General features: G+C 39.4%; 2 protein-coding genes across 2 annotated transcripts in view; one reads left to right on the top strand and one right to left on the bottom strand.

Annotated features, from left to right (window-relative positions):
* MUC15 (mucin 15, cell surface associated) overlaps positions 1 to 16,896 on the bottom strand; it is a 30,485-nt gene extending 13,589 nt beyond the window's left edge. The window contains exon 1 of the mRNA XM_054440332.2: positions 16,209 to 16,896. Coding sequence (XP_054296307.1) covers positions 16,209 to 16,289 — 81 coding nt within the window. The 5' untranslated portion in view covers positions 16,290 to 16,896. The remainder of the gene's footprint in view (positions 1 to 16,208) is intronic.
* Positions 1 to 25,777, top strand: part of ANO3 (anoctamin 3) — a 327,529-nt gene that overhangs the window by 244,478 nt on the left and 57,274 nt on the right. The window contains exons 15-17 of the mRNA XM_054440329.2: positions 23,243 to 23,325; positions 23,735 to 23,875; positions 24,427 to 24,591. Of these exons, the coding sequence (XP_054296304.1) occupies positions 23,243 to 23,325; positions 23,735 to 23,875; positions 24,427 to 24,591 (389 nt within the window). The remainder of the gene's footprint in view (positions 1 to 23,242; positions 23,326 to 23,734; positions 23,876 to 24,426; positions 24,592 to 25,777) is intronic.

Raw genomic sequence — 25,777 nt, 5'->3', positions numbered from 1 at the left:
GAGAACGCTGTGAGGTGTTACATGAAAAATAATTATCATGACTGAGATTTGGTTTCTTGCTGACTTTCAGGAGTTTAGAGAGGAACTGGGGCCTGAGAATGGCCATGTGATCCTCACTTATCCTAGGAGCCTTCTCGATTAAGTAGTTTCCACCCTGTGTTCTCTCTGCTTTTACTCTCACTTTAGAAGCTGGAGAATTTCAGAAGTGCCCAGGTAATGCTTGATTAAATACTAGAGTTGAATAACAACTTGGCATACTTCCTACACTTCCTTTCAGAGCTTATGAAAGGGAGAAGAGTGAAACTGGGATCTTCCGCACATCAGCATTTGGGGATGGCGCCAAGGCCCGTTCAGCTCAATATGCCTGAGGTTCATACTTGGTTTCTGTTGCACAGGGAGATAGGTTTTCAACTGCTGAGCGAGAAAAGAAACTTTAGCTAAAATGCAGGAGCTAGTAAGCTTCAAATGGAATGCAAAGAATCTGCCCAGTTAATTGGCCCGAGGAAAGAACAAGGTAATTCTATAGTTTTAAATTTTCTGAAGCCCAAAGGCCCCTTCAGAGTTTGATTAGAAATTAAACCAACCCCTAAAAAATATTGTCTCAAAAGATATGTAAGCTGTCTCTACTGTGGTACGAAGAAAAGCAGGTTAAATTTAATCAAACAGCTAGTTACTGAACAGTGGCTTAATAGAATTCAATGGCTTATTTTCAGATTAGCCACTTTTTAGGTAAAAATCCAACTAAATATATTTTATGTTTGTAGTTAGAGAACTGAACATGATTGGGCAGGACTGGGTGCACCTTTTCCCTAGGCCTTTTCTGCAATATGTGTGGGAATATCATTATCCCCTTCTGCCTTAACCATAGTAATTATGGCTTATACCAGGCATAAACATTGCAATGCACTTTTGCTATAGCTCCCCGTTTTCACTGCCATAAAAGTCCAGCTAATTTCTCGTTTTGTTTTTTCCTGAAGACTCTTTCTGTGGGCCCAGAATCCTATTCATCATTGCCCTCCTTACAATCATAATCAATTGATTAGACCTCACCCTAGAGATAAACCTTACCTACCCTCGCTGTCTTGAGCACATCTGGAAATAAAGTTATAAAATGTAAACTGTGCATAAATTTAATGCCTCAATTGTTACTTAGCTCACTTAGTTGTTATCAGAAACCTTTGTTTACTCACTGGAGTTGGAGTTAAAAAGTAATTTCTAGCCAAACAAACAAGTTTCACTGAGATACAGTCCTAGGTTCTAGGTAAGACCAATCCCACGTTAGACCTCCTTTCTCCAGAGAAACTCCACAAGAAGGGATAATTACCTGCAATTTCGTCAGCAAACCCAGCTGAGATGACACATTGTGCAGTGCTTGTATAATTTTTTTTGGTACTTACCCACTATGGTGCCTTTCATCTGGCACTCACCAATTGCTTTACACTCATTAATTAAGTTTCACAATACATACTGGGAGGAAGAAAAACCTCTTCCTAGTCTGAAATGATAGAACCACTCACAAGTGGAGTTTCCGGAACATGAAGACACATGAATATCACTAATGGATCTGAATACAGAAGCAGACATAGCTTGGGACCACACTTCAAACTAATTGAAAACATTGTTTTGAATCCAAAAGAGTATCTTTTTGTACAAACCCTATATAGCATCAAATCTTGATGCTGATGTCACATGTAGGGAATTTGCATTGATCAGATTCACTGATAGCATATTTAGTCTGATACAGGCTACAAGTAGAATTCATGTTTGTTTCCCCATAGGGACATAGGCACTTTAAGCAAAAAAGAAATATTTGAATAATAGTAAAATAAATTACATTATGAATCTATTATTTGAGAGTATTTTAATGATATTCTTTATAAATAAAATAGAATTTAATGGCTGGGAAATGTATTTGGGGATAACATTTAATTTATTTCAATATTCTATTAGAATAGAAATAGAGGGATTATTCTCATAAATGCTAATGGTTGTTTATTATTCAAGTTTATCTTTCTCTGGCAAGTAATATGGTGCTATAATAAGATTTTCTTCACTTAACTATAACTTTTTGGAAAGGTCAAATGTTCCATTTTGGGGTTAAGGAAATTCTAGAACAATGCCCTTGGTTAAGCAGAGGTTATGATATTGCATATACATATATGTAAGTACACATACTTGCATGCATACGTACATAAATGGTGAGCTAAAGAAAGTTGTAAACCTGGTCAATCAACTAAAAATAACTTTAAAGGATAGATCTTTATGTGATTTTGGGCATTTAATTCAACCATAGTTGAAAGAATTGAATGATATGACTATAGCAAAACCTGTTGCATTTCTATCTATATATTTATGTGAACATGTTTTCTTAGTAAATATTTTGAAATATAAAATATATAATTGAAAATACTATATTGGAACAATATAAAATACGAACTGAAAAACAAACACAAACCCTATTGATATCCTTAAAAATATGTTTATAACAGTCTTAGATTTTGCATTTAATATTCATTAAAATTTAAAATTGATTATATTGTTTTATTACTTCTGATGATTACTCAATTCTAATTGGTTTTTAAGGTAAGAGTCTAATGGTCACAAGAAATTTTAAAAATTTAAACAATTTCTATCTCATTTAAAAAATTATTTTAGAGTACTATGACAAGATAATCAACACTTTCAAACATAAATATATATTAGAAATATTTTGAAGTAGAAATTGAATGGAAATAGATTTAAAGATAAAATGAACAATTTAAATTTTGCAACAGATTAGTGCTTTTTTAAAGGTATATTTTTAAAGAGACACAATTAGGTATAAAATACTAGTATAAATTTATTTTAAAATGTCCATTTTTATAAAGCACTGGAAATCATAACCTTTACAACTATTTAAATATATAATGGAAAGAAATTTTGTACAAGGAGATGAATAATTTCACAAAATTATTTTAACGATTACACAATCATTTTCAAAACCACTGACATTGTGCAGCTGTTAAATTCAGAGTAGTAAATCAGACATTTTCAATAATTTATATGTGATGTCTAGTAGTACTTGAAGCTGTTCATAGGTTTAAAATATTTTCTTGGGTATTTTTCTGTATTATTTAGGGTCCCACATAGTGTCCACTATATCTTTTTATCTTCCCTTCCAGTTCTGTCCAAACAAAAACAAAAAAGGTAGAGGATAGCGTTGTTACAAGATGATGGAAACATCTAAAAAATAAACAATACTTTCTTCAGAATGATACTTTTGCTGACATGATCATAGTCCGCACATATTAGCAGAATGACTTTGTCGCTCAGGTGACCCCATGAAATCTTTATTCAGTGTTAGCACTCTGGGGCTCTGTCTCTGGCTAGATTCTCCAGATTTATAATCACCAAGGAAGCAGTGTGCTGAGTAGAACAAGCTCAGGCTACCAAGTCACAGTTTCTTTGTTCTGAATCCTGGTTTTGCCAATCTTGGTTTTGCCACTTAAGGGTTTCATAACCTTGGATAATTGCCATCACGTTTCCAAGAATATTTTCTCATTTGTACAATAAAGAAAGCGACACTACTTCTTAGTTGTGTGTGGGAAGTCAAGTTAAAATAGATAAAGTAATTGTGTGTTATTGGACACTTAGTAGTCAAACTCAATTAGACTTAATTAATTATAAATATAATAATTTTTTTTGGAGATGATAAAAATTGAGGCTTCGGTATCAGCATGAATAAATGTTGAGAGGAACCCAACTAAGTGTACAAACACATATTAAATTATTTTGAATTTGCATCTCTCAGCACATAGTAGTTACTCAATGAATATTAATTTCATGAAAAATGAATGAGTAAACTCTTCTTTATTTTTACCTGAATTTTTCCCTGCCAGAGAGGGTTTCTCTGATCACACTTTGTAAAACTGAAACCCTTTTTTCCTGACCTATTCTCACTCCTCCCTGCTGCATTTTCTTCATAGCACTTATTGCCATCTAACATACTGTATATCTTATTCATGTATGTATTTCTCATCTAGTCCCATACTAGAAAAGTCAGCTCATGACAGCTTACATTTTTGTCTGTTTTCTGCATTGCTTTATCCACAGGGTTAGACTAATGCCTTGCACAGAATAAATGCTGGATAAATTTATAAGTGAAAGAATAAATGAGTGAATTGATAAATGATTGAATAAATATTAATATATTTGTCAACAATAATAACATAAAGTGAATATACTATTCATGAGACAGCTGTAAGTTTACTTTTTCTTCTTTTTAGAATATTCTTCTCAACGTTGGCCCATTCAGATCTGAAACTTGACTTTTTTTCACTTAAGGACATTACTTGGCCACATTTATATGATTGTGAGCAGTTTTCTTTGGTAGGTGGTTAGTGATAGGAGCTATTTCACAAGAAGAGTTGGCCTTAACTAGAGATGCAGAAATCTTCTAACATGTAAGAATGTAGAGGATATGGACACAAGGATAGATAAGGGGGTAGATATGGTTTTGGTGGCAGTCATGTAGACAGAAAAATTGTTAACTGAGGGTAATGGGAGTATAGGTATCAGATATTTTTTTAAAAAGAGAGAGAAAGTGGCTGGGCATGGTGACTCACGCCTGTAATCCCAGCACTTTGGGAGGCTGAGGCAGGCGGATCACCTGAGGTTAAAGACCAGCCAGGCCAACATGGGGAAACCCTGTCTGTACTAAAAATCCAAAAAAAAAAAAAAATTAGCCAGGCGTGGTGGCAGATGCCTGTAATCCCAGCTACTTGGGAGGCTGAGGCAGGAGAATGGCGTGAACCCGGGAGGCAGAGGTTGCAGTGAAGCTGAGATTGCGCTATTACACTCCAGCCTGGGCAACAAGAGAGAGACTCCGTCTCAAAAAAAAGAGAGAGAGAGAGAAAGTATTACAGCATGGCAGCCTCAAAGACCTACTCAAAGTTAGTAATCATTAATATAAAATAAGACAATTTACTCAGAATAGCTGTGCTTTTCTCCAGCTATGTTAATGTGCATGAGTACAAATGGATAGTAGATGGAGTGATGGGTTTAACTAGGGTCATATTTAAACCATGGGCTTATGACAAACTGAAACAAGAGCTAGAGAGTTGAGGGCATTTGCACCCAAGTGAGTATAATGATTGTCCATTAGGATACGTAAAGACAAAAGTGAAGGCACAAAGGGAGGAAAGGGTAGTAAAAATATGATAGGATCAATGAATTGATAATCTGGCTCAAGAGAATGTTGGAATTGCAGTTTATAGGGAGTGAACTGGAACTATGGATTTAATTATTGAATATCATGGAAGGCCTGCTATTATTGATCAAAAGTATGTTGTGGGAGTACATGAGTGAGACCAAGTAGGAGAAAACAGTTTTGAAGACAGAGATCAAAGAACTGGGAAGCCAGAGTACTAGAAAGATTATCTGTGTATATTGTAATTTCCAAGAGTAATTTTGGGAGTATGTTGATAAGAGTTATATTAAGACATGAGTTTAAAATCTTCATAGATGTTGGGTAAGTGTCTCCAGGAGACAGAAGATGACTACCACAAGGAGTGGCAGTAGGAAGCATGAATTGATAATATGAGATTCAAATCTGTAAATTGTTTAGGAGGGAGGAAAAATGGTCCTAAAGCAGCAATGAGGAGCAAGAAATTCACTATCTCAGCAGTACGTATTGACATAGGAGACAAAGAGCTCTCACTTGAGTGTGCTACATGGAAAGTGGGGTTTTAGGGGAGTCCCAAGTTTCAATTAGAGTAAGAAGGTGAAGGGATACAAAAGGCTTTGCCTTGACTTTGCGTAAAAAGGGAATAGTGAATTTGTTTCAAAAGTTGGGAAGGAGTGGGCAATCATCACAAAGGCAATCCCTGTTCCTGGTGGCATGAGGATCAGTTCCTGGGGAGTGCAGGGTGATCTGGAAATTATGGGCTCCTTGAAGTAACTGATAGGAACAGGGTTAAAAAGTACAATTATATTAGTCCCAATGGACCAATTGTGCATGTTCACAGGCAGAAAGCTGTGTGTAGAATATGGGGATAGAGGCCTATTGCTAAAATGGAGAGTTATAGGCTCCCTGTAGATTCCTGCTATTAGAAGAATTCTGAAATACAGCCTTTTCTTTCCAGCTCTCAAGTGACTCTTCAACCTACAAATGGCTGCCTTGCAGGGAAATGAGATGGCTGTCTTTAACAATACGTGATATTCTGTTTTGTGGAGATACCATAACTGATTAATTCCTGTGAGATGAAGTGTAATGTTATAGCAGCTTTATTCTTTTAAAACCCTAATTTTGTTATATAGTCTAATCTGTTTAAGCAACTCTTGCCAAATGTGTTAACTATCAACTATTTTTATATGGACTTAACTTATTAAGTGAGGTTACAACCAGGCATAAATATATTGAAGTGGCAAAACTGGCAGTTTGATAATATTATAACTTATCTTACCACTGCTAGGAAAAGATCCACATGATTTATTAATGCTTTCTAAAAAAGCACTTAAGGCAGGTAATTAGAAAATCCTGGCATATCTAATTTGTTTCTGTCTAGTTAGAAAAAGTTATTATAGCTAAATAATAACCTCAGCAGCAGAGTGTTCTCACCAAGGAGCCATAACTTGAAGCAGATAGAGTGAGGAGAGAGTGAGATGCCTGGGCAGGTGTGTACACTCTGAGGAAGAATCTTGATTTGTTCCTTGGCTCAAAAGCAGGGACAGAAGGAAAAGGAAATTTATTCATGACCTGAAGAAGATTTTGAAATCACGTCCACAGGCAGCAAATAACAATGACAAAAGACTTACTCATCCATTGAAAGGACTATACATACAATGTATAGGGAAACGATTTGCAGGGAACATTGAAAACATATGGTTAGCTAAGCTGACAGTTCATACAAGCTCTTTAGCTACAGAAAAGGAACTCAATTTTTGTGCTGAATTAGGAGAAAGCAACAAATTAGATATGCTAGGATTTTCTAATTATCTGCCTCACTTTTTGTTTGTTTAAAAAGCAAAAGAAAGTATTAAGTCACTTGGATCTTTTTTTTTTTTCCTGAAAAAAATCCGGTTAAAGTTGTTATGAATCCCCTCTTTTAAATATAAGTACTTTAGTAACACTGTCTGAGGAGTCAGAGAAACCTGGGGCAGAGTCGGGTTCACTTTTGAACAGTATTATTACCAGTAAAAGAGCAATAGAACAGTTTCTTATGCATGAAGCTGGTATGAGGATGTAATGAGTAAACATGTGTAGAACATGTAACAACATGACTGGCATGTAAGTTTTTAATGCATTATAGCCATTCATGAGAAGAGATAGACAATTTTGGAAGCTCCTTTTAAGAAAAAGATTACAAAAGTACCAATACAAAATGAGGTGCAAAAGTAATGAGAATTGGAAAAAATCACAAATTTATAAATTTTTTAAATCTCCAAAATAACATACACAAAAAGCAAAATCCAGAAAATTAAAAATGTTTTAATCAACTAACTGCTAAACACATCTCTGTAATGCTTTTTGGGCTATATTTGTCTGCAAATTTAGAGATTTTAAATTATCTCTTTATGTGATGCTTAAAAAATATTTCATAAAAAGAATATAAAAGTAATTCAGTCTTTCCTCTTTCTCTAGCATGGTTAATTTTGTTTTCATTATTGATAGTTTCAAAGTTTCTTTCAGCTTCATAATTCATTATTGGCAATATTATGTACATTTTTAAGATTGTTGTGAATTTGGCAAAATCTCTAGTGTCTTTCATAGATTAGTTGAAATTTTTGCAATTTCCCATACTTTCTGGCTCCATGTATTCAGATCTTATTTCTCTTCCATTACCAGTGTTGGGCACCATAGAACATATGTAAATTAACATACCACTCCTGAATAGAGAGCCAAAAGAAGGCTCTGATAACTGTTGTTTCAGCTGGGCCTTCTTTTGAGAAGGCTACAAGTCTTTAACTCTTCTGATGAAAACAGTGCTTTCCTCTATATTCAGACATATTTAACTTCATATTTAACTACACTATATCTACAAATTTAGATATAGTGTTCTCATGAAAGAAATATTTTCAGACAACTAAGCTATGAGCATGGATCATAATCTTATAAGTTTTGCCATAAAGCAAAAGTCCTCTAACAGACCAATGCAAAGATTTATATCTTGGTAGAAACGTTTATTAAAAAACAATTGGTTAGTAAATATTATTAGACTCAGAAAGGAAAGCATGTCAAGTCACAGGCCTTTGAACTGCTGATTGATGGGCCACTGGAGGGATGAGCAGCTCACCTCCCAGAAGTTCCTTGTCTCATTTAGCTGTATCAGAAACTTGCTTAAATGTTTTATCTGTGATGCTAATTTCTTCCTAGAAAGAAGTTACAGATTATATAGCCAAGAAAGTTCTATTCCAAATTGTGTTTGAAATAAACCATGGAAGAAATTCAGCATTCCAGCCAAGTAACTTCCTCATATAAACTCTAAGAGTCTTGGTTTGTTTATATAATGAGTGAGATGGATAATGTTTACTTAACCTGAGTTGTTGTGAAGATGATGTGACTTAATGTAAAAATATCTAGCACAAACTCAAGGACATTGTAAGCCCTCAGTAAATGCCAGTTCTCTTCTTTGGAAATATGGTGCAATTCCTTTTTTTTTTTTTTGTATGCTCACTATAATGATGAACATACATAAGTTTGGGATTAAATTATTGACTCTAGAGGCAGCAGTCTTAAACACAAAAGGAGAAGGCCAGACTCGTGGTTCACACCTGTAATCCTAGCACTTTGGGAGTTCAAGGCAGGTGGATCACCTGAGGCCAGGAGTTCGAGACCACCCTGGTCAACATGGTGAAACCCCGTCTCTACTAAAAATACAAAAATTAGCTGGGCGTGGTGGCACATACCTGTATTCCCAGCTATGTGGGAGGCTGAGGCAGGAGAATTGCCTGAACCCAGGAGGCGGAAGTTGCAGTGAGCCAAGATCGCACCATTGCACTCCACCTTGGGCAACACAGCAAGACTCCATCTCAAAAAAAAAAAAGGAGAAAAGAAACAAGATGCCATTTCCTAGGTCATGAACAAAAGATGGAAAGTATCATGTGGAAACTGACTGGTTGTGACTGAATTTTTATAAAAGCGAAACAATTGAAATATAAATAATTGACAATACCTCCATTTTTCCTGGCAGAAAATTATCTTCATGCAGGGGAAACCAAGATCAAGTTCTTGGTATGTGTAACAACTAGAGTGTTAAGAAAATTGGTTGTTACAATTTATTATGGCCTTCCAGTGGATTAAGCATAGACTACTTACAAATTGTCTCTCAATTTGTACAACACTCTTATGAATACAGTTTTATTATTCTCATTTTAAGTAGTAACAGCAGAATTTTATCATCGTTTAGTAATTTGTCCAAGGTCAGACATTTAGAAATATATGCACCTTTCAAACCCAGAACATCCCTACTCTAATTCATGGTCTTTGCTCAGTACCACACTGCTGTTCCTGTATGTTCTGAGGAGCATTATTACTTAATCAAAAAGATAATTTCATTGCATTTATTTTAAAGGTGAAGCCAGTAATTTATTTTATAGTGATTGGTGTTTACTTATGGTGCCAAGTACAGTCTAACTGAGGTACTATATCCAGTTCCAGAGAAACAGGTTGAAAAGGCAAATATTGAATAATGTTTAGGGCTCTAGTACTGGCCAGTTTGAATAGACAAAGACCTTAGTTCTGGAGCAGTTTTCTAGAGTCACAAGTTGTTCCAGGGACTGACTATACAGGTATCTGGTCCTGGTGAAGGTTTCCTGGGAAGGATAGGCTAGCCAGTAAGGAGATGGAAGTCTTTAAGGAGTTTAGTTGTAGTTTCAGTTTTTGTTTTTTCCTTTGTAAATTAACCATTAGTATGGCCATACTTCTGAGTATCAGCAGGGTGTCAGTCCTGAATATACTGCTCAAGAAAAATACTTTGGATAGAAATACCAAAATTTTAATAGTAGCTGTTTATTCATGGTGGGATTGTTAGTGACTTTTATTTTCTTCTTTATACTTTTAATTAATTACTTCAACATATGTTAATCAAAGGCCAACTATATGGCATGCACTCCTCTATCCCTAGATTTCAGAAGTAAATAAGACAAGGTGCTTATTCCTGTTATTTTTGTTGATGTTACATTTTTAATTAGAAAATATTCAACTGAATTAAAGAAAGTATATCAAATCATTGAATGGTAAGATGAGGAAAAGGCTTGAGAAAAATTAATATTGTGCTTTAAAAGATTATATTGCATTTATGAAAAATACATGGCAAAAAGCTGACTAGTTTATCAAGTGTGGACACCTCCAATATTTTAGCAATTCAATTGAGAGTATCCATTTCAATTTGAATAAATGCTACTGAAATGTCTATTTAATATGCAAATGCCAATACAATATTGAGTGACCACAAGAGTTACCTTCAGAGGGACTCTACTTCCAAGTTAAGAGTCTGCTCTGGTCAAGATTCAGTGAGAGTTCTCGTTGTAATTTAATAAACATGATCATGCTTATATGTAGCTTCTTATTTCTTCATGAAATTTGCAAGGCAAGGGAAAGATGTCAAGTCTGATTTCAGAAACTGGCAAAGACTTTCAATACTTAGGCTTCAAATGCTGGCTTTACTATCTTCTTTCTTATTTAATGTTTTTAGAGAAATGAAGAAAAGGGAAATTTGAAGTAAAAATTCCATGTCCTTGGACAGAGGAAATTTAACAAGACAAGCAGGTTTTGACCAACCAGTTCCAAATATTGCGCTGTGTCAAATAGAGTTCAGTCCAAATGTTCAAAATCTGCCTCTGCACACATATTTACAGGCTCTTCGTATCAATTAGTCTACTTTGTGCTCATGTAGAGAACTCAATGCATTACATTTCTATAAGGTGTTAACCAAAAAGACCGAGTAATTTTCCCCAGGCATGGAGATGTAAAATGTCCCATATTCATGCCTCTTTTGCCAAATGCAGAACCTGTTTAGCAAGGTTTCTATTTCTACCACATGTGTAGTGGTGTTGCAATAGTGCACTGGGAAAGCACATTATGCTTGAGGATGATGCTGAAAATAAACCTGGGGAACGGAGGAGTCTTTAGTAGTACTTGGGTGCTGTCCAAACTGGCAATCTGAGTTGTTGCTCTGATAATCTATTGTTTCAGCTGGGCCTTCTTTTGAGAAGGCTTCAAGTCTTTACCTGTTCTGATGAAAACAATGCTTGGAGTTCCTTTTTCCTCCGCATTCAGACATATTTAACTTCATTTGTGTTTGAACTGACCCCTTTCCCTGACTCTTTCTAATCAACCACATTGGAAGTATAGTACTGTGGTTTTCAAAAATTGTTAAGCAATAATTATTTTTTCAACAAGAATTGATCTTGATTGTTGAATATATAAAACAGATAAAGAAGGGGCTTCCCTAGTGAGATTCTGTCTTGTTTTTTTTTTTTTTGAGACGTAGTCTCACTCTATCGCCAGGCTGGAGTGCAATGGCGTGATCTCGGCTCACTGCAACCTCTGCCTCCTGTGTTCACGCCATTCTCCTGCCTCAGCCTCCCGAGTAGCTGGGACTACAGGCAACTGCCACCACTCCCGGCTAACTTTTTTGTATTTTTAGTAGAGACGAGGTTTCACCGTCTTAGCCAGGATGGTCTCCATCTCCTGACCTCTTGATCCGCTTCTCTTGGCCTCCCAAACGGCTGGGATTACAGGCGTGAGCCGCCACACCTGGCCTCTAATGCGCCTGTATTCTTTTAATCTGCTGCTTGCTTCAGAGACCACCTGATCCAGCCAGGATCCCAGAGTTAACTATGCATGCCAAACTTTTCACCAGAAATTATAATAAAATGGATTATAACATACTTTATTCAAAGTCATAGATTCGTAGAGTTTTTCACAGATTTCTGTTTCCTCTTGAAATTCCCATGTTCATTACTCAGTCTTGATCAAGATGCCAGCTCAACCCCTTTTCTCATCCTCATTTCCTCTGCTATGAAGAATGAGATTAAATTCATGTAATCTTTCTGAGAGAACAGTCACTGAATTGAGACCCTAATAATTTTTGCCCTCCATGTCACATTTCCATCAGTTGGAACCCACTATGCCAGAGTAGACAAAATGTGAGCCAGTGAGTCAAATCTGGCTGATGACTTAGGGCAGTGTAGAGCTTTATTTCATCATGTATTATTGAAATTTGGGTGTGTCTAGATGAACTAAGGACTTTTTATGTTTAGGGTCGGCCCCAGCCTTTCCTCCTATGTTTATACTAAGCCACATCCATTTACATACCTGAGAGAACCTTGAGATCACCTAAGTTGGGTGCTTCTGCTTCATCTGTTTGCTTAGATCTTGGCATAAATAGAAGCCCTTTCTCCTTTCCAAGACTGGTTAATACAACTGTTATAGAGAACTGTACAGACATTTTTATTGTTCAGCCTACCCTTCAAATCCAAGCTGGTTGCCTGTGTTCATAATTTAGGTTTGCAACCACCCTGGAACTGACTGTGGAATGGCATATGGTCATCCCATCTCCCTGCTTTCTTTTCAGCCCCTCACTGCAAGATAGGTCCCACTACTGCTAAGCACAAGAGTTAAAAAGGTTGGGGCCAGGTGCGGTGGCTCACACCTGCAATCCTAGCACTTTGGGAGGCCAAGGCAGGAGGATTGCCTGAGCTCACGAGTTCGAAACCAGACTGGACAACTTGGTGAAACCCAGTCTCAACTAAAATTTAAAAAATTAGCGGGCATGGTGGAGTACACCTCTAGTCTCAGCTACTCAGGAGGCTGAGGCAAGAGAATCACTTGAACCCAGGAGGCAGAGGTTGCAGTGAGCCAAGATCATGCCACTGCACTCTAGCCTGGGCGACAAAGTGAAACTCAGTCTCAAAAGAAAAAGGAGTTAAAAAGGTTCGGAAAGCAAAGAGGTTTTCATTAGAATCAAGTCATATAATCTTTTTAATCACTTATTATTTAAAAAATTATTTTCTGTAATTTTTAGGTATAATTTGCATAAGAGTGAAATCCACAGATTCTAAGAACAGTATGGTCACTTCTGAAAAATAAATGAACTTGTATAACCACCATCACCCCGTTAAAACATAGATTACAATGCCTCAAGAGTTCTTGAGCCTCTTGCCAATCAACCACTGTTTTAACTGTCAAAGTTAGCTATTTGTATTATTAATTGTATTTTTACTAATTTTAGTAGGGATTAGTAAATACCAATTTATTTCAATTAGTGTTTTGCGTACTCAATTATTCTGTATACCCTTTTTCTAATTAACAATTTTAAAAAGTGAGAATGTGGATTACCTGACAGTTGAAATAAATAAGCCATTAATAAAATACATATATCTCCAGCTGAGCATGGATTTTTAACAAAGGTTACCTCAATATTAAAATTGAAAGTGGACACCCTACTTTCTGAGAAAGATTCAATATATTTTCTGTAATGCTATTACCTTCAAGCTAAAATTGCACCAAATTCAAGATTACCTTTATTTTTTATATTTTATGAAAGATGTTTTTTGCTCAAGTATATGCTGGAAATATAAATTAAGAAGAAAGCGTGTGACAGACACATTTAAACTTTAAGCCTTGACAGAGACCAATGATAATTAGGATTTGATTGGGCATTCTAAATGTTGTGCACTATATTAAAATCCTTAAGTCCCAGCCTAGGAATCACTGTATGTTGTACTTGCTTACTTAATATTGTACTTTTTTTTTCAGTTTTTCTTTTCTTTGTATCTCTTCTCCTATTTACTTCCTCTATATTCCACTTTCCTCTTAAGTTCTAAATGTTTCATTTGGTAACAGTGATTCTGGTCTGCTTTTTGAAAGCAGATCCAGTGCTTGGAGATTCTAATTTTTCCTGCAGACAATAATTTTTGGCTGTTTTGCTTCTTTTAGTCATTCGTACTCTTTTAAAACTGCTGAAAATCAGTACAGAGTAATGACTATGGTAGTCCTGGGGAAAAAACAAAAATCAGAACACCAACCAACCAACCAACAAAAACCAGCCTGAGGAATGTACCAGCCAGGCATTGTGGGTGGAGAGTAACTAGCAAGAGTTTTGGTGCTGGCTCTGCCATTTATTGTCTGTGTCACAGCCAATTAGCATCTTTGCTTCCAAAATCCACATGATAACACTTGCCATATCTCTTTGTAAATGTTAGGAGAGTGACATTGAATTTAAAACATATGTGAGAGAGGGCTTTGTAAATGTCATAAAAGGTAAGAAAATGCAACTATGAACATTATATTTTTTTCTAACAAATACTGGTGCTGATTTTTAGTTATATAGAAAGAAGGAGAAAAAACCTTAGTACCACAGATTTCTTTTTTTTTTTTTTTTTAGTTTCTACAAATAATTTATTGGAATATAATTTGCACCCATTTAAAGTGTCCAATTCTATGGTATTTTTGCATATTCACAGAGCTGCACAACCCTCACTACAATCAATGTTAGACCATTTTCATTACCCCAGAAGAAAGCAGGTCCCTGTTAACAGTCACTCCCTATTTTCCCCCAAAAGTCCCTGCCCCTGGCAACCACCGATCTATTTCCTGACTGTGGATTTGCCTACCTTGGGCATTTCACGTAAGCAGATCACACAATATGTGAGCAGATCATACATGAGCAGACCACACAATACATGATCCTTCCTGTCCGGCTCCTCTCACTTAGCCCTGTGTTTTCAAGGTCCTTCTATGCTGTAGTAAACATCCCTGCATCATTCCATGCATGGGTCCATACTTCATTTCTTTCTATTGCTGAATAATATTCCATTGTAGGGATACTCAATCTGTATTTCTCTATTCACCAGTTGCTTCAACATTTGGTTTCTACTGAACTGATTTTCCCCCAATCCAGTTTTCACCACACACAGAACCAAAGGATTGTGTAAGAGAAGCTGATAAGAGGATCTATAGAGAGCTCGTGACATTTCTGACCTTCTCCAAGGTTAGAAACCAACAGGGATAACATCTCTGCCCTTTACCCTCTAAGAGAATAGATAATGCTTTGAGGGTTAAAGGGTACAACATTTAGAACCTCTCCCTGATGAAACAAACAAACAAACCCAGATGTCTGCTTAATAGCAAAAGAAAGAGAATAGTAGGTAGGAGTTGCCACAAAGTAGAATAAAGGGAAAAAGAGAAACTCATATTTGTCAAATATATTATTGGCAGTATCAGGCATTTTATGGCAATTATTCCTTTTAATTCTCATAAATACTCAACAACTTATATGATGTGATATTTACTGCTTTCATTTTATAAATTAAAAAATTGAGGCCTAGGGAGTGTTAGTTGCTTGCCACACACAGGCAGCTACAAAGCAGTTGGGCTTATCCAGCTGTTACCAGCAGGTCTTTGTTCTTAGAGTTCCCAAGATGGTGGCGGGCCACTCCCAAGATGGGGCAGGCTGCTCCCAAGATGGCGGCAAGCCTTTTGTTCTCTGACCTGGGGTTCTTGGCCTCATGGATTCCAAGGAATGGAACCTTGGGCCATGTGGTGAGTGTTATAGCTCTATTAGAAGCCATGGGTCATGGAAGAGAACCGTGGAACCCAGTGACTAGTGTTCAGCTCAATTAGGATGAACCCAGGCACTTAGCCATGTGGGAACAATGGCAAGCCTTTAGCCTGATCAGGAGTGGCAATGGGTGCCTCGCTGGATCAGGAGCACAGCGGACACTCTGCTGCATCCGGAGGGGTGGAAGTCAGCGGCGGGTCTGCAAATGGCAGTGGTGGATGGCAAGTGAAAGCTCAGCTTGAGCCGTAACAAACATGGACCAGAAGAGTGGGCAGCTGCAAGATTCAGTAGAGTGAAAACAGAGCTCCCATACAATGGGAGGGGACCCAAAGGCGGTTGCCCACTCCCGTCTCGAATGCCTGGGGTTTATATCCCGAACATTGTTCCTCCCCCGTGCTCTCAGGCGATATATGATTTGACTGTTTCTTTACCTCCTGCTTTTAGCCTAATTGGTATTTTAGTGAGCCCTCTTTACTACCTGATTGGTTGGGTGTGAGCTGAGTTACAAGCCCCGTGTTTAAAGGTAGGTGCGGTCCCCCTCCCCAGCTAGGCTTAGGAATTCTAGTCAGCCTAGGAAATCCAGCTAGTCCTGCCTCTCAGTCCCCACTCTCAACAGGAAAACCCAAGTGATGTTGGGGAGGTTGGCCAATGACCGCTCTTAACTGCTTCCTGCTGAATTGGGGCATAGTAGGGGTTGTGCAGTTGAGATTTCCTCGGGAGGGGTGGCTTCGATGTCATTAACATCAGAGCATGGGCTAGCAGGCTGGTCCAGGGGTCTGCAGTAGATCTTAGTCATGGACTGCATCTGGGGCTCCATTTGAAGAACGATTTGTAGTTTTACAGCTTCGATTCTGGAAGAGACATACTTAACAAGGAGGTTAAAGATACAGGGATCAAAATGTATGGCCTGAAGTGCAGGGGCATATGGGTATGGGTGGTGAAAGTGGAGTTTCCTTTAGAAAAACCCCTATACGATGGGGCATCAATATTTCTGGGAAGCCACATTCTCCATAGAAGCTCTTGGTAAGGGGAGCTACTGTAGTACAGCAGCATGGAGGAGGTGCAGTGAGAGTGAAAGGGGGTAAGAGAACAGTAAAAAGAAAAATATGACAAAGGAGGGCCATGGGGATCTACGATTCTAGTTACTTTCCTCACAGTTGTCGCTTGAAGAGCAGGTGCAGATCCTCTAGAGGTTCACAGGAATACCCAGCGTTGTCTCCTGGATTTTTGGGCTCCTTTGGCAGTATCCAGGGTTTGACTCGAGTGTGATGTATCTAAGACTCCACTTCAGCCACTTTAACCATGGTTGGGGTAGATAAAATGACTGGGTAGGGTTCTTCCCAGGATGTGTCTAGGGATGGGGAATTAGAGGGAAGGGACTTGACTAATACCATGTCACCAGGGTGGAATAATTCCTTTCCCTCCTCTCGGGGACAGGTTCCCTGTAATGTTTTAAGAACTTGTTGACATTTGGCTAAGGAGGTGATATCTGCAATTAAGTTGGCCATCTCTCAGTCACACAAGGTCATTGGTTAGGAAGGGCCATGCATACAGCATCTTGTATGGACTAAGTCACACTTTTGGGGAGAGTTTCGGATTCTTAGTAAGAGCAGGCCATGCAAGGTGGGTTTCTTGGGTTAGCTTTTTTAGATGTTGTTTGAGTGTTTCTTTCATTTTCTTGGCTTTTCCTGAGGATTGTGGCCTCCAGGCGCAGTGTAAGTGATATTGTATGCCTAACACCTGAGATACTCCCTGGGTTACTGAAGCCTTGAAAGCGCACCGTTGACACTCTGTAAGCCTTGGGGAAGTACGAATCTGGGAATTATTTCATGAATTAGTGCCTTTATTACCTCTTGGGCCTTTTCTGTCCTACAAGGGAAGGCCTCCGCCCAACCAGTGAAAGTATCTACAGACTAGTAGATACTGAAATCCCTGAGATTTGGGCATGTGGGTAACATCTAGTTGCCAGTCTTCTCCTGGGTAATGGCCTGTTTTTGTTCTCCTGAAGGAGCTTGGCGATAAGGCAGGGGATTATTTCTTTGACACACTTCACAGGCCCTGGCTATCTGCTTGATAGTTTTGAAAAGGCCTGGTCCAGTAAATAATGTTTTGGCCATCTGATGGGTGCTATCAATGCCTAAGTGAAAGGTTTGGTGAAGGTTTTTAAGTAATTTCCATTGGTTAGCTGCAGGCAAAAGTATTTTTCCTTCTTAATGGGCTAGCCATCCTGAGGGGAGGAAACCATGTCCTCTTGAGTTTCCCCATTCTGTTTCTTTTGCTGAGTACTGGGGCTTGGTTTCCTGGAGGGGATTACCCCATACTAGGGGTCCTTCTATAAGCATTTCTAATGGAGGGTCCCGCCTTACAGTTCTTTTGTCTTCAATATCTGCTTGGTGGTTCCCTTCTATTTCCCTTTCCTTTCCTTTCTGATGACCCCGGCAGTGTAAGACTGCCACCTCTTTAAGTTTCTGTACAGCCAATAATAATCTCCTAACGGCTTCCTGATGTTTGATAGATGTTCCCTCAGAAGTTAGGAATTCCCTTTCTCTCCATATTGCTGCATGGGCATAGGGGACTAGGTAAGCATACTTGGAGTCTGTATATATATTTACCCTTTTTCCTTCTCCTAATTCAAGTGTATAATGGCCCCTGCTTTTGCTAGGATGTCTCTCCCTAACAAAGGAATGGGGCTTTCAGGCATAATTAGAAAGGCATGTGAAAAGAGTAAAGTTCCCCAGTCACAACTTAGTGGCTGGAAGAAGTATCTACTGACTGCCTGTCCTAGGACCCCTCGGATAGTGACAGATCTGGAGGACAGTTGTCCGAGACGGGTCAGTAAGACTGAGAAGGCCGCGCCAGTGTCCAGGAGACAGTTAAACTCCTGGCCCTCAATGGTCATGCATACCCGGGGCTCTTTGAGGGTGATGGCATGGGCTGGCGCTTGACCCGGGCACCCTCAGTCCTGCTGCTGGATCATCTGGTTTGTGGCTTCTGACCCAGAGGACCTTCATTCCCTGGGGAAATGGGCCTTCCAGTGATTCCCTTCACATAAGGGGCATGGACGAGGGGGTGGCTTATTTCTATTTGGACAATCTTTTTTAAAGTGTCCGTGTAGACTGCACTGGAAGCAAGCCCTATTAGGCATGTGATTTGCCCAGCCCTTCCCTGTTCCAGAGCCTCCAAAGTCCGCTTGCCAAGGGCCATGACTAAAGCGGTGGCCTTCTTTTTATCCTGTTTGTCCTGTTCCACCTGCTCCTCCTCATCTCTATTATAAAAAACCAAGGTTACCAAGTTAAATAGGATTTCTAAGTTTTGCTCGGGGCCTAAGGCAGACTTTTGAAGTTTTTTTCTAATGTCTGCAGCTGACTGAGTGATAAACTTATCCTTTAAGATTACCTGACTGTCAATAGAGTCAGGTGACAGAGAGGTATGCTTCCTCAATGCCTCCCTTAGTCTCTTCAGAAAGGCGGTAGGATTTTCTTCCTTTCCCTGTGTTATGGTGGACATCATTGAATAATTCAAAGGCTTCTTCCTAGTTTTCCTTAGTCCTTCTAGCACGCAAGTTAGCAAATGTCTGCAGCACCAATCTCCATGTTCTGATTTTGCGTCCCAATGAGGGTCTACACTGGGAACTGCCTGCTGGCCTGTGGGGAATCGTTCTCTTTCCTCTGTTGTCATCCTATCATTGACCTGACTCAGATACCAGACATCACCAGACTCTCGGGCTGCAGTTATGGAGGTGCTTCTCTCATTTGGGGTTAGTGCCTGATCTAGCAGTAACATTATATCTCTCCATGTCAGATCAAAGGATTGTCCTAACCCTTGTAAAACATCAATATAGCCATCAAGGTTATCTGAGAATTTACCTAGGTCTATTTTAATTTGCTTCAAGTCTGAGAGGGAAAAAGGTACATGCACTCTGACTGGGCCAAATTCTCCTCCTCCCACCACTTGGAGGGGGCATAATTGGGAAATATTGGCACTCTTGGGTTCATTGTTTACCCCTTTGTCTATCTCTTTTTGGACCATTTGGGTTGAAGGGGGGTGCTTATTAGTTGGGGAAGGAGCCGGGGGGACACCAGGGCAGGGAGGTAGACTCTGAGGGCTTCCTGTAGGGCATAAATTACACTTTTTACATAATTGAGAGTTTTCTCTTAATGAAAAGAAAGTTTGCACATATGGCACTTCACTCCATTTGCCCTCCTTTCTACAAAAGAGGTCTAGCTGTAAGATGGTGTTATAATATATACTTCCCTCAGGGGGCCAGGTTTCTCCCCCTTGAAGAGTATATTGTGGCCTGGCAGGACTGCAGAAGAATATAAGTTGTTTCTTTCTTAGTGTCTGAGGGTCAAATTCGTCCCAATTCTCCAGAATACATCTTAGGGGCGTTTTTGCCTTGGAGGGAAGTTTCCCATCTGAAAAAAGAACATAGGGATGCCAGCACCCCTAGTCATTTTCCAATGAGCGTTAGTCCTAGAGCATCCTCTATGGTCCTAATGCTTATTCCTTTCCAGGGTGTGTAACCACCCATGGACCTCTGCTTATTGGATTAATTATGCTCACCAATGTAGCAGTCTTGCACCCCTTTTCCCGCCTTTCTTGACCACAAAGAAAGGGGTCCGGGCTGCAGGATTCTAGTGGTCCTTTAACATCACTCACCCCTGAGCCAAAGGCAATGTTGGGCACGCTGTTATTTCATAACAACCCAGCTGCCCCATCAATATTCATTCCCATAAACAATAGTTCTTATGCAAATTCATTTCAGAGAGGGTGTAGGTAACCTTTTGACTCAGTATTGAGGTAGAGTTGTTTTTTTTTTTATTCTGTAAGTACTTTAAGGCTTGGCTGAGTGCAAACAGCTCACATGTTTGAGCAGACCAATTATTAGGCAATTCTCTTAACTCTGCTTCCACCAGAGTCTCCCTATCAATTACTGAATACCCATTGTGGTTTTTTCTCAATCACCCGGGAGGAACCATCTATCGTCCTGAAGGGAGTTCCTCCTAGGTCTGGTCGGACCTTTGTATGGTAATTAACATTGAAATCCCCTGTTAGGAAATCTGCTGGATTAAGGGAATTTTCAGTGGCTAGTGTTAAATCACCTTTTTCTAACAGAATAGCCCCATACTTTACGATTTTTGAGTTAGTAAGCTACCTTTTTGCTTTTTTGACTTAGGATAGCTCTGAACTGGTGAGGTGTGCTCACAATGAGGTTTCCTCTAAAGGTAATTTTTCTACTTTCTTCTGTTAGCAAGGCAGTTGCCGCTACCAATTGAATGCATTTGGGCCATTCGCGGGTTACTGAGTTAAGGATTTTTGATAGGAAGGCTATGGGTTGTCAGTGGTCTCAGTGTTTTGGTCTATGCCCTTGTTTATACTGACAACAAGGTAATATTGGAGTGTTATAGGGTCATGGAGAAGACCTTCAATTATCAATTACAGGTTTTAAATTTACCCTGGCTTTTAAAGGAATAGGGCACACTGTTTTTCCTTTACTATTTCTTTCTCTTTCTCTCTTTCTTTCTTCTTTGACTTTCTGTCTCTCTCTCTGACTCACCTTTTGTCTCTGTCTCTTCCTCTCTCTCTCTCTGCCTCTCTCTTTCTCCTCTCTGCCTCTGTAGAAGGATTTTGGAAACATAGTGGAAGGACATTTGCTTGTTGCCCCCATTTGCCACTATAGGAATATGTGCCTCCCTTTAATTTACTCAATTCATTTTCATCCTGATCTATTACGTTGTTGTAGACCCAGTTCCAGTTGTTAAAGTACTGGGTTATCAATTCTAAGGCCCTGGCAAGGGTGGTGGGGAACGGGTCCCACATAACTGCCCATGTCGAGAGCTGTATGCCTGAATTGGGAGAGTCATCAGGGCCAAGACTCCCTAGGTTCATGGCCTAGGTGCTTAAGGACACAGCGTAGAGCTTCCTTAGATCCCTTTGGAGATACAACCTGCTCTAATACTTGGGAGCGGAAGTGAAAGTTTGAAGCATTAGTACCTAGGAGGCAGGGATCAGAGGAAGTAGATTCAGAGGTAAGGAGAATTTTGGGGCTACACTTTCAAGAAAGTCGTGGTTAGGACCCAGGAGCTATGGATCAGAAGGAGAGGTAGGGGCGCACACATGGGCGACTGTTGAGTAGAGACTTCTGGCTGCGCAATGATCTCGACTGGCCAATGCCGGGAGTTCAGGACGACAGCTTTCTGCCTCCAGTTGACCCTCGGCTTCCCTAGGAAAATTGTGAAAGGGGAAGCTGGTTCCAGGCAGAACAAAGCTCCCAACACAGAAGGCTTGGGGGGTTGTTAGAAAGCTTTTTCCCAGGAAACCTCACACCTGAGTCCAGCAGCCATGCTAATCGTTTTTAACTGGCTGACAGGTGCCCGGTTATTTTCCTCCAATTCTAAGGAATGATAGGACAGAATAGCAAGTGAAAGTGGTTCAATATTACTCACCGCTTTGGAGAAGCGCCGTATGGGCCACCAAATGTTACCGGCGGGTCTTTGTTCTTAGAGCTCCCAAGATGGTGGCAGGCCACTCCCAAGATGGGGCGGGCTGCTCCCAAGATGGCAGCAAGCCTTTTGTTCTCTGACCTGGGGTTCTTGGCCTCACGGATTCCAAGGAATGGAACCTTGGGCCATGCGATGAGTGTTATAGCTCTATTAGAAGCCATGGGTCACAGAAGAGAATCATGGAACCCAGTGACTAGTGTTCAGCTCGATTAGGACGAATCTGGGCACTTAGCCGTGCAGGAACAACAGCAAGCCTCTAGCTGGATCCGGAGCAGCAATGGGCGCCTCGCTGGATCAGGAGCACAGTGGACACCCTGCTGGATCTGGAGGGGTTGAAGTCAGTGGTGGGTCTGTGACAGTGTCAAAGAGCAGTGGTGGACAGCAAGCAAAAGCTCAGTTCGAGCCGTAACAAACATGGACCAGAAGAGTGTGCAGTTGCAAGATTTAATAGAGTGAAAACAGAGCTCCCATACAACAGGAGGGGACCCAAAGAGGGTTGCCCCAGTACCACAGATTTCTAAAACATATATGTGAGTTCTTAGTTGTGTCCACAAAGTCTTGAATGGTGTAAGATAGAGCCCATCTAGAAAAAAAATAAAACAGCAATCGTTTTCTTAACTGTTTAAAGAGAAAAGCTGACAGTTCAGGAATTTCTTTACTTTTTCCACCGAGTCCTTTTCAGTCCATGTAGAGTCCACCCAGAATATGAATTTGGGAGTTTCTTCTCTTGTCTTTCTTTTCTCCTCCTTCACCATGAGAGTTTGTTCTTTTATTCTCTCTCCTACACTATCTCTCTGTAAGTTCTGGACAAGTAGCATTTGGTCTTTATTGTGATTCTTGGAGAAGGCTTTATTTGAGTCTTTAGATAATTTTGAATAAGCATATGCAGGTCAAAATGGTCAATATTTAGCTCAGTAGTATTGATTGCATCATTTTGATGAGCTATGCTGACAAAAAGTCCCTGCTTCTTGGTTCCAGTAAAATAAATCACACCCCTCTAGCAGTGCATGCTAATCGATACACTAATTAATGATGTATAAACACAGGGAGAAGAGGAAAAGGGAAAAATAAAATTTTAATTTATTACTTTAATAATTTAACTAATTTTAATTATGAGATAAGATATATCAGTATAAAGAAGAAAAGCAATATGATGTGATTTGGGTAAAGAATTATCATTTTTATATTTTATAGCCACAGTCTTCCTGGAGTTTTGGAAAAGGAGAAGGAGTATACTGACCTATACTTGGGACCTTATCGAATGGGAAGAAGAGGAGGTAAGATGTTAGGATACAAGGAAATAGGGAAACTGGGCTATTACAGGATATGGAAAATTACTGCCCTAGCATTCTGGCTGGAAGCAGTTAACCACCATTAGATTTTTCTCTCGATCTTTCCTACTAACAAGATTTATTATTTTATGAAGATAATAGAGATCAATGAAGTATGTATTTTTCAAATCACTTCTGTGATGTTTCTTTAAGTTACATTAGTGGAAAATTATGCTAATTTCAATACTGCTCGGGATTTATTTGGAAGGTAATTTGATGTTATTTTTAAAAGGTTGTTTTATTGTGAAGACTTAATACAAAAGTTGGCCAAATTTAGGAGTATTGTATCAATTCTTGGGGGTATTTTTTTTAGTTTATGGCTTTGATATTTAGATAACTTTTGTTTCTCTCATAGGAAACACTTCGTCCCCAGTTTGAAGCCAAGTATTACAAGATGGAGATCGTAAATCCCATCACGGGAAAACCTGAACCACATCAGCCTTCCTCAGACAAAGTCACTCGTCTTCTTGTTTCTGTCTCAGGAATATTCTTCATGGTAAAGTATAGGCATCGATATCAAAATGTTTTGGGATTCCAAATTTAGAAGTAAGTTCAATGATACCGACTCATTTTGTGACGTTGAGAATGTCAGAAACCTTATTCTTTCCAACAACTTGGTAGTACGTACAATTAAACAAACAAATCACAACAGGTTATGGAGATTTTACAAAGGCAGTTTGTGCACATTTTTAAAGAAAATACTCTTTGGGAGAAACAGAGATCATCTAAGATAAAATGGAAATTATATCAGTTGACCTGATGGATTAGATATCTTGTGTTAAAAATGAGCATTCCATTTAAGAGGACATTGGGCAGAATTTGCATGTTAGTGTGATAACTTTGTTATCATACTAAAACAACAAATTTTGTCCTATTTGTTTTGACTAGAATATAACTTCCTTAAAGGAGAAAATTAAATCTAGATATCCTTTCTTGGAAAGGTAAATACCTGCAATTCTTGGGGACAGTAGATTTGATCTACGGTTTTGCTTTTGACTTGTTAATGATGTAAAATATGGATGTTTTTTCTGGTGTCCAATATTGTAGATATCCTTGGTGATCACTGCAGTGTTTGGAGTTGTGGTGTACCGCCTGGTTGTCATGGAACAGTTTGCATCATTCAAGTGGAATTTCATCAAACAATACTGGCAGTTTGCAACATCTGCTGCTGCTGTCTGTATCAATTTCATAATCATTATGTTGCTGAATCTTGTAAGTGTCTATGATGTTATTCTTCAGTAGATGAAAAAGGGGTGGAAAGGGGAGAGGTCTATGTTTCCTTTATATTTGAAATGTATTTACATGGAGCCAAAATAAGACCAAGCCACATTTCTGTCAATGACAATTCAGTTTAACAGAAAAGATTTCATCTTTGTAGTTTAGATGATAGATTTTTGAAATTAAAATAAATGCTAATTGTATTATCTTCCCTGCATTTTGGGTTTATAATCTGATTAGTGATAGCTTCCATTCAGTTAGTATCTAGTGTGTACTAGAGATGGTGCTATGCACTTTTCAAACAAATAAAGAATTGTTTGGGCTTTAAAATCATCCCAATAAACTCCATTTTATAGAGTTGGAAAACTTGTTGGAAAGATATGGGAGAATCTTTTTGAAAGCGAAGTATTGTTATCTACTAGTCTTCATGTGAAATGAAAAACAGTAAGGCAATTATTCCAGTTTTCTTTCTCTGGAACTAATGTTTCTCTCTCCCCTCTCTTCTTCCCTCTCCTCTCCTCTCCTCTCCTCTCCTCTCCTCTCCCCTCCCCTCCCCTCCCCTTCCCCTCTCCCCTCTCCTCCCCCTCCCCTCCTGTCCTCTCCCCTCTCCCCTCCCCTCTCCCCTCTCCTCCTGTCTCCTTTCCTCTCCCCTCTCCTCTCCTCTCCCCTCTCCTGTCCTCTCCCCTCTCCTCTCCCCTCTCCTCTCCCCTCCCCTCTCCTCTCCCCTCTCCTCTCCTCCCCACCTCCCCTCCCCTCCTCTCCTCCTCTCCCCTCCCCCCTCCCCTCTCCTTCCCTCCCCTCTCCTTTCCTCCTCCCCTCCCCTCCCCGCTTCCCCTCCCCTCCCCATCTCTCCTCTCCTTCGTTCTCCTCTTCTCTCTCTCCCTTAATCCCTCCCTCTCTCACTTCCTCTCCCTCTCTTCCTTCCTCTCCCTCCATTCCTTCCTCTCACTCCCCCTCCCTCCTTCTCTCCGTCCCTTTCTACCATCTTTCCTTTCTCTCCTTTTCCCATTGCTTCTCTTTGCATGCCTGCTCTATTCTATCAGGAAGATAACTGTTTTTTGCCTAACTATACCATTTTGTCATAGTCTGGCACGCTATGGCATTGCTATGCCTTTATTATCTTCTTTGACTCTCTCTATGACCATGTTCCTCATGTTTCAACTGCTGATTTAACTTAAAT

Source organism: Pongo pygmaeus, chromosome 9, assembly GCF_028885625.2.
Source record: "Pongo pygmaeus isolate AG05252 chromosome 9, NHGRI_mPonPyg2-v2.0_pri, whole genome shotgun sequence".
Taxonomy (NCBI): Eukaryota; Metazoa; Chordata; class Mammalia; order Primates; family Hominidae; genus Pongo; species Pongo pygmaeus.
This window is presented reverse-complemented; position numbering and strand designations above follow the sequence as displayed.